Source organism: Epinephelus moara, chromosome 21, assembly GCF_006386435.1.
Source record: "Epinephelus moara isolate mb chromosome 21, YSFRI_EMoa_1.0, whole genome shotgun sequence".
In the NCBI taxonomy this organism is placed as follows: domain Eukaryota; kingdom Metazoa; phylum Chordata; class Actinopteri; order Perciformes; family Serranidae; genus Epinephelus; species Epinephelus moara.
Genome location: NC_065526.1, coordinates 1996354 through 2005561, shown reverse-complemented (window position 1 = coordinate 2005561; position 9208 = coordinate 1996354). Strand labels below are relative to the sequence as shown.

The following is a 9208-nucleotide window of genomic DNA, read 5'->3' as shown; positions in this document are numbered from 1 at the left end:
CTACCACTACATGCAAACTTCACAGCATAAAAAAAGTCAAACAAAGAAAAGAAATTGAAGATAAGTACATTAAGGCAACTTTTTTCCTTAAGGAACCCCTTTTCTATCATTGAGTGAACTGGGAACCGCTGAGTAAGTTACATCTTTTATGGATATTCAATGTCTAACAATAAAAGTACAGAACAATTGATAAACTGTACAATTAATTTTAATTTTGAGCAGAGTATGACATTGTCATCATACAACAATTTAATATAGTTTAAATATAGTTTAGAATAGTTAAGAAGTAATTTAGTAGTATATAGTTTATATAATACCATCATAGAAAGGAATGATATGGTGAGATAAAGGCCTACTGTACTTATTTGTTTATTGAGTTTTCTTACAACCCTTGAAATCAAGAAGGCCTAACAACCTCCCCTGATGGGCTTGGAAACCAGTGCACAGTCCAAGAAATACTGTCTGGAAACAGTGACCTGTAGTCTTTGCCTGTTTAATTCATCTTTAATTAAATCACCAGCAAAAAGAAAACCTTACCCAGTTTAGACTTGAATCAAATTTATAAGTTTAACATTTGAAATAATGGGAAAACTAGCTACTTTATGTAGCATGAAAAGATATTAAAAATGTATAACAAATAAAAGAAAGATAATCATTTATTTGATTAATAATACAGACAGAAATGTACCATTTCTACAAATCTAAATATGCAAATCCAGAACATTTTATTTCTATTACCTAGAGTATTAATGAGATCATCGGTGCACTGACACAGTTTCCTCTTCAAAGACGAAGGCTGTTAACGATTGATATATGTTCTTTTTCATGCGAACACATACCCCTGGTCTCTGCTGTTGATGATTTCTTTGTCTGTGTAAAGTTTTGGGAAATGGCCAGTCAAGTCTGATTAAAGCACATCCAAACAGTCCTGATGAAGCAGATTAGTTGAGTATTAAACTGACAATTCTTTGAGCTGAATTGTAAATAACGGACACAATGGATGTTTTTTAACTCTAACTTTGATCGTTGCTGATGGAGTTACAAAATATAATGTTACTAAGACATGTTTATGATCTTAAAACATGTTTTAAGGAGCTTCACACCTAAATGTTAAACTTTCTAACCTGGATCGATACCAAAAATATCGATACTACAGATACTAGGTTTTTGTTTTAAACATTGATTTTAGCATCAGTTGGGTAGATACCAAGAAAAGGATCAGTTTCTGTCTTGTAGTTTGTACCCATTCCTATTTCAAGATTAAAACTGTGTAAACAACCTGGCATGCAGTGGCACACACTCTTACTCGTTTGTCCAAAATATTATCGCAGTGCTGACTGAATGAAGGAGGAGAATAACTTGCTGGTAAAACAGAAAAGAGGAAGGAAATGCCTCAGCATCTAGACCCCTGATACAGATAAGAGTTCACTGAAAGTCTTTCCAGAGAGGCTCAGGCAACCAATATCATCGTATTTAGAAGTTTTATTAATATTTTGTCTATTCAGCTCTTCAGTATTGGTAATGTTACATATCCAAACTGTAACTGGTCATTGTAGCTGCTACTTTAGCAGACTGATTATTCACCTCATCAATCATGACACATTGCTTTCCTCTGAATTAAAGACACAAATTGTATAAATATATTTAATTATGGTTCTGTATTACTTGGTCCACCCCTGCCTTAAAGCCTTTAATATACTACAACCTAATACTTAGATACAAGTTTGCAACCTAAACTCAAACACCTCTAAAACCTGCAAACCTTTAACATAACCTAAATGTGCCCATTTCTAACCCCATACCCAATTTAATCATCTCTAAATTCAAAGTTTTAAGTTGGTCAAAATCTGCTGCGTTGGCAGTTCTTTGAGCTTGCAGCTCTCTATAATCGGAGTGTTTAATATAATCATCTCCCTCAGGTCATCATTTTAATTTGAGTTAGTTTTTTATGTCCTGAACACAGCAGACAGCAGCATATCTTTAAGAAAACCTTTGTTTATTCAAATTCATTACTAAGTTTCCTATTAAGTTTGGAACAGTGCCATTTGACATAAATTAAACAGTTAGGAGTTAAATTGAATAATTAGCAATGTAAGGGCAGATAAATGAGAATAAACAATATCTACAACAATCATCACCTTTGATCGATTAAGAAATAAAAAGCCATTGTTTTATTCTGTGTATTCAGCGAGGATTTGTCCCCTAATGTTCAATCAAGCTCCTTTCATCACGTCACTGTGGTTGAAGGCTGGTGGTGAATGCTGCTCTCGTCCAGCTGATTATTTGCTAAATACATTTCATCAAATTGTTACTTGAAGTTCTGCGGGCGTCAAGATAAAAAGGCTGAGTAGTTAAGTACATCATTGTGCTCTTCTTCCTTCTTCCTGTATCTCACCCAAAGAACAAACATTTCCATAGAAAAAAAGATTTATTCATGTTCACTTTTGAATGAAACAATCACAATTCAGGAATAAGTGCATATTCATGTATGATGTGACAAAACTGTGTATTGAGTATAAATTATAGGTGACTACTTTAGGGGTATATTACAGTATAATCACTGTTTTCTGTACATGTACCTGTGTAAAATCTGCAAAAGTAGGCTTTCAGGTTGCTACAATAGTATATTCCTTTAAAACTAGGAATGATATTTGCAAAGTTAATACTCTTGCAAAGACTACAAGACTTCAAAGCTAGGAGCAGATTTAAAGACATGGTGTCAACACCCTGTGTGGGGGAAAAAAAAAACAGTCTATACTTTTGTTTAAAAAATTCAGACAAGGAAAAGTCTCTAGGTAATAGTGTAAATACAACAGAGCACAGACATAAGAAACATTCTCTGTTTCTGACGTAAGCCATTCAAAATAGTCTGTAAAACAACATATGTTTACAGGGAAACACTACATCTAATATAAAAATTCAAACAAGTTACTCACATGACCTAAGACAGTTCAACCAACATGTTTTTTGTCTCGGTAAAAAACTGTGAGAGCAGTCAGGGTGTTACAAAAGATACTACCAGAAGGATATAATCAGTAAAAGGACCAGAAAACACTTCCTGGGTACACAAACTAATGTGCCGTACTGATATGAAGCTTAGCTGACTTTGTTGGTCCACACAAATGCGTGTCATGCTACAGGTTTTCAACTGCACAACACCGCAGTTTGAATACGACCACAATCACATTTGCTATATTTACCATTACATTCTCGACATAGTTAGTGTGATATCTCACATCAGGGGACACAGGAAACTCTTGTTTCAATCTAACAGAGACAGCAACCAGTTTCTCACAGAGACAAAACTGTCTTAGAGCATGAAAGTAACATATTCAAACAATACAATTCACCAGTATTCCCCCTTTAAACTGACTATACATTCTATACATCGCAACATTTTGTTTCCTCGTTGACTCATCCCTCCGGACGAGTGTCGTCAGGCCTCCGAGGACCCCAACAGTCCAGCCAGCATTTCACTCTTAAAATCTCCCCGTAATCGTCTCGACTTCACCACAGAGACATGATCCAAACCTTCACATCCGACCACTGTGTGTTCTCAACCCTTTATATTCCATCATGTAAATACTGTGGACTGATTGTGTATCTGACTTGTGATTCTACAACACATGTACCTTAGGTAGTGTTTAGGGTTGAGCTGCCGGTTTGTGTCCTTTGCAATAGAGCTTCTGCCTCCTAAAAAATGGAGGCATTTGAACCCTTTTTTAATAGCAGTCCTCCACTGACACATTTGGATCACGTTTTGGAGAGATTTTCACTTTCTGACATGGGTTACAATGTATGAATGGAGCATATCAGGTCCAGCAACTCTCAGGTCAACTGAGTCATTTACAAATCAGCTTCCGTCTAGCTTTTATTGAGAAAAAGTCATTTGTATTTTGGTTGTAAGAAAAAAACTCTTTGGAATGAGAGGGGATCGTTTGACGAGTATGACTGCATGCAAACAACACGGGAAGCTGCACAAAGTGCCACTTGACTCCGTAAGACGTATATGATAATTGATGGTACCACTTAGCTACGCTTTCTCAGCCAAGACATCAATGCCCTTTCCTAATGGAACAGGAAACAGTCTCATGTTTATTGTCTGTATCCACTAAGTCCTCAGTCCGGGCCCAGGTACTCTGTGTTCTCCGCCGCTGGGATGTGTCCGTTGGCGTGGCTTTTGAAGGTGGGAGTGAAATCCTGTTGGTAATCAGGGTTGTCTATGCTGTTCTGGGGCTGGTATTTCTGGATGCTGTGAACCGTGCCGTTGGAGGTGAGCGGGAGGATGGCGGGGGACGGGATCTCGTTGAGGTACTCTGGTCCGTCTGTCCCGTTTTTAAAGCAGTTCAGGTACTCCGTCTCTGTGTCCTCTGACGAGATGGTGGGAAGCACAGTGCGAGGTGGACCCGGGTGCTGGTAGATGGGATTCATCATATCTGAGACTCCGTTCTGGTTCATGTAGTCTGTAAGAAAGGCACTGACATTAGCATAGGCACCACATAGCTTCTCATGAAGTGATTACACAGCTTAAACAGTCACTAGCAGATCATCTATAAAACTGAACACAACATAATAGTGGCATGAGGGCATTACCTACAAACCATTTAAACACTGCACTGCTGATCAGTTTTAAACCCCTAAGTTTGCAGATTGATTTCCAACCATCCAGACAGCCACTGTTTGGAGTTGGCCACAATACGGATCTAAATCTTCATTAAAAGGGAAAAGTTGCAGATTTTCAACCAGCTCTGTGTCATCACTTTGTAGGCAGTGTGTGCAGATGAACAGGGTTTGGCTTCCCCTGTGCTATGTGGACCAGGAGATCCCCGCCCACCTGCTGGCAAAAGGCTTCTGGGTGACACAACACGTGTCATTGATGACGCATTTCGCATCACAAGCAAAACTCCACTGGTAAATCAGTGGGGAATTCCAGGTGCTCGTGGCGCGGTGGAAAACCAGACACTTGTCATCTGCACACACTGCAATGACAAAGTACCCACACCTTCTTTAACATCAAATTCAAGGACTTTTTAAGGATGTTTAAAGCCCAATTCCCTCAAATTCAAGGACCAAATATGGCATAGTTTGAGACATGGATCGAGGTTAATTACTCCAATGACACTGAGAATTTTTATGACAACAAACAGCCTTTACAGAAACTCACAAAAAACGAAAAAGTCACTTTAATGTGTGAACACTTTAATTGTGCTGTTATCAAAAGAATTTCAATTTCTGTTCTTCCACAAAATTGCAAGACTTAATTGAACTACTCAGTCTCAAAGCAATTATATAATGTAACATGTGATCCAAACTGGGGGCATGGAGTTTGAAAGAAATGGATGTTTACAAAGTAGGGAGGGTCTAACAACAGTATGTTTTTTCATCCTTACTAGGACCTAACATCAAAATATTTTGGCATCTTGGATGCATTGATTTTAAATCTGTGTTTTACAAAAGCCGCCAACTTTCTGGAAGAACAATGCTAAAACTGTAAAATACCAATTTAATAGCAGCTGGTGGTGAAATTCAACCTGCAGACTTCAAACTTGCTTCAGACAAAGAGACCACTAATTTTCTTTTTATATCAAAGTTGCATCATCATCAAATGGTGGTGCAGTTGTGAGGAGCGGCTGTTCTGAAAAATATTCTCCAATGGTGCGTTCAAGGAAGTTATCTGCTGTCAAAAAGCGTTAAAAGGACTAAACAATAAGTAAATTCTAAAGCTGTGAAAAGACTCCGCAAGACATTTGGGACTTTGTACCTTTTAGAAGGCTTTTCAGAGTCCAAAAGCTAATGTTATGTTGTGTAATTCTGAAGGTATAACAGCTGGAATGGTTTTAAGCTGTGGCGTAATGGAGGGTATACGCATGTACACGGGGTATGCCCACCTCTCCTCCTGGCTGTTTACAGTGCACCAACCTATCAGCCAATAAAAAATATCATTGGAATACATAGGAGAGTATACCCACTTCACTCTTTGTACCTTACCCATCTACATCCATTTAAAAGCCATCATATATTACCTTCAGTAAAAGTATCTTATTTTAAAAAGATGACTGGATGACTGTTTTGTTCCACCTTGGGAAGAGGTATCTGAAAAACTAAAGCCCTCTGGAGGCCTTGTGCCTGTACAAACTGTCCCACCTTCCCATCTTTAAAATTAAAATTCCTAACAGCAGTGCTGTAAATACAGCAATGCACTTCTTGTCCACTAGATGTCCCCCTTACTCACTGAATCAAACAGAGCTCTACTGAGGTTCACTTGAAAGACACAAAAAAGGTGCCACTGTGGGATTTTGACGTTGGAGGATACTTGCCTGGAGACGGCAGGAAGGCCTCGTCTAGAAGTTTGTCCGTGGGGTCCGGAATATACCGGAGCACCATGCTTCCATCTCTGCTCGGGAATCCATTCTGCAAGAAATGACACAAGTTTCATAATGCAAATAGTTCAGTACAGCAAAGTCATTTTCTTTTGGTTCAATTTAAAGACTGATTTTTCTCTTACCAGTAAGCCAGCTCTGCTGTGGCACGTTCCAATGCTGCTGTTGAGACTCTGCAAAATGGATAATATAAACATGAATGCAGAGCACACAATCGTGTTTTATAGATCCATAACACATTTGTTTATGCCTCTGGTATTCATAAAGCTGACATTATGTGCAGAAAGGAAAGGATTTCCAGTACAATGCACAACACAAAAATGGTGTGCTGCTCTCAATTCCAGATTTAGGCAAATTGTGATCTTTTACTTTGGTAGTCTTTGATTCTCACTTCCTTCTTTTATTTATAGTTTTTTTGAAGTGTGTGTTTCTTTCGGTGACTGTGATTTATTTTAAAGCGTCTCAGGGGACAATAAGTTGCTTTTGAATAGTGATAGTAATGTGTTTTTATGGTACCCGAGGAACCATAGCTGTCATCACAGAACACGCTGAGGATCGAAATAAACGTCCACAGAGCAGATTCATATTCATTCAGGCATTGTGACGAGCTTTGTTGTGTTTGTCATATTCTTGAGTCAAAGGACTATGAACGGTGTTAAAACCATGGAAACCAAGCGAATAAAGAGAACAGAGTGACAGCTGTGGCAATGCAATTACTTTCAACAAGAAAAGGAAATTAAACACGCTGAAGGAGCAACCATCTGTAACAAAAAAAAAAAAATAAAAATCTCGACCCATAGTGGGCTATGCCCCAACAGTGATATTACAAAAGCAGGCTTATGCTGAGCTTTTATTGGACAAAGATTTGAAAAAGTTGCCTGCAAAGGTAATCACACTTTAAAGCTCGGATGGGCTAACCAGGCTGTCAGTGGTCGGCAATGTTCCCAGGTACAGGAGCCAGACCTACGCATGGCCCTCACTGAACCTGAGGTAGAAGAGTTCTCCTCGCTCAGTTCTCATCAATCAAAGGGCACCTGGGAGGAAACGTGGGAGCGGGGAAGATGATGAGGACGAGTGGGTAGGGGGTCAGGAAGCGGAGAAATGGTCCCACCGGTGACAGTTAAACAGAATGAGGGCAAGTGGGGTTAGCAGGGTTCACGGCAGGTACGACCGGCCGCTTAGATTCAAGTCAAGGACGATCAGTTTAACTCTCCTCGCTGTTCGGTCACCTGGATTCAGTTTAACCGTCAGCGTTCTGCTTCTCCGGCTTCATGTGAAAGCTAATTGCTTTCAACAAGCTGAAAAATGACTCTGCGTTTATTTCCACTCTGACTCACAGGGTAATGAGTTACACAGAAATCCTATTTCCCAAAACGCAGTTAAAATAGCACAATTAAATTTTCAAACACTTGATTGTTGGTAAAGCGTGCGCTGCTGGTGCATGTGGTGCAGTTCCTGAATCAATTAATGCTGCTGTTTCTGGGAAATTTCACGCGGCCTCCACAGCAGCAGCTGGTATTCCTCTTTCACTGTTTGGATAGAGAAGGTCAGTGTGAGTAAAAGGTATCTGTGTCTCATTATATGTACCGTTTCACTTTTTTTCAGCTGACTCTTTATTGGCTGAAAGTTCGCCGCATAAAGTATTGTGACAATCGTCTGGCTCTGGATCTCACATTTGTGTAAATCCCTTCATATGATTAGAAGTAAATGTGGTGAACCAGGTCAACAGCTGCTATAGTTTAAATGCAGTAAACTGTAGCACCGTCTTTTCCAATCTAGTGGCATGGTCAGGCCTTTTGTTCTTCTATTAGTACTGTCGCATTCAATGGTGTATGCAGTATATTTCATTCTACAGGTCTGTCGCTGTTATCTAGCACTGTTTTTCTTATTTCTTTTTGAACTGTTGATCTCCCAGCATTCAGTGCAACGAGCAGTAGTGTCTTAGGTCTGTGGTTCTCAACCTTTTTCATGTCAAGGGCCTATACATTTTGCTTCGGGGACCTGAATCTGACAAGAGTTTGGTTGTTAGATTTGATTACGACCAGACTTCTACAGTTGTCAACTACAGCTGAGGAGATAACCGTGGAGGAAGTGAAACCTGCGATCAGAATAGTCAATCTCATGACTCTAAATCACACTGGGCTCACTTCTACAGTGAGTTAAATAGTAAAAATAAACTATTCACGTTTTTCTGGGGACCCCTAGAAGTCCCCCAAAGACCCTTGCGGAGTCCTGGACCTGTCCTTTATAATTCCTTTGAACTGAACCCTTTGACTATATATGACCGCACATTATTAGTCCAGTCAGTGTAATTTGTAATAATAATGTAGGTAGACAACCTTACAAAACACCTTGAGAGGTATCACAGGATGTGTTTTTAGTGAAACTACGCCACCCTGTGGACATTCAACATACACAGGCAGCAGCCAGTCCTCACCACGAGTGACTCAGAGGCCAGTTGAGTTAAAGGGGAGCTACACCCGTTTTCAAATTTCATACATGTTTTTCCTATGGTCAAAGACAGTCCAAAAATATTTGTAAACATGAACAACTCTCTCTCAAAGCCAAAAACTAAAGAGCTAAAACTTTTGTGATGTCATCAAGTATAAAGTCTGAAGCTGCTCCTTTGACAATGAATAGGGAAAGATGTTCCCGGTGACACTGAGAGCACCCACGGGAATTTTCTGAGTGTATGGGAACATTTTCTGTTCCAGATCTGAGAATACTATAAAAAGGATAAAGCACATTCGGGTAAACAACTGGGTCAACAAAATAAGTCTCCCATTCACTGTCTATGGAGCAGCTCCAGAATTTATACTACTATTTAT

At 39.3% G+C, this 9208-nt stretch overlaps 1 protein-coding gene across 1 annotated transcript; it reads right to left on the bottom strand.

Annotated features, from left to right (window-relative positions):
• Positions 1–2409: 2409 nt before the first annotated feature.
• LOC126382583 (epidermal growth factor receptor-like) lies at positions 2410–6635 on the bottom strand. The gene is made up of 3 exons (XM_050032528.1): positions 6506–6635; positions 6318–6411; positions 2410–4463 (listed from the first exon to the last, which is right to left on the bottom strand). The coding sequence occupies exons 1-3, from the start codon at positions 6575–6577 to the stop codon at positions 4120–4122; spliced, it is 510 nt and encodes a 169-aa protein (XP_049888485.1). The 5' UTR covers positions 6578–6635; the 3' UTR covers positions 2410–4119.
• Positions 6636–9208: the final 2573 nt, after the last annotated feature.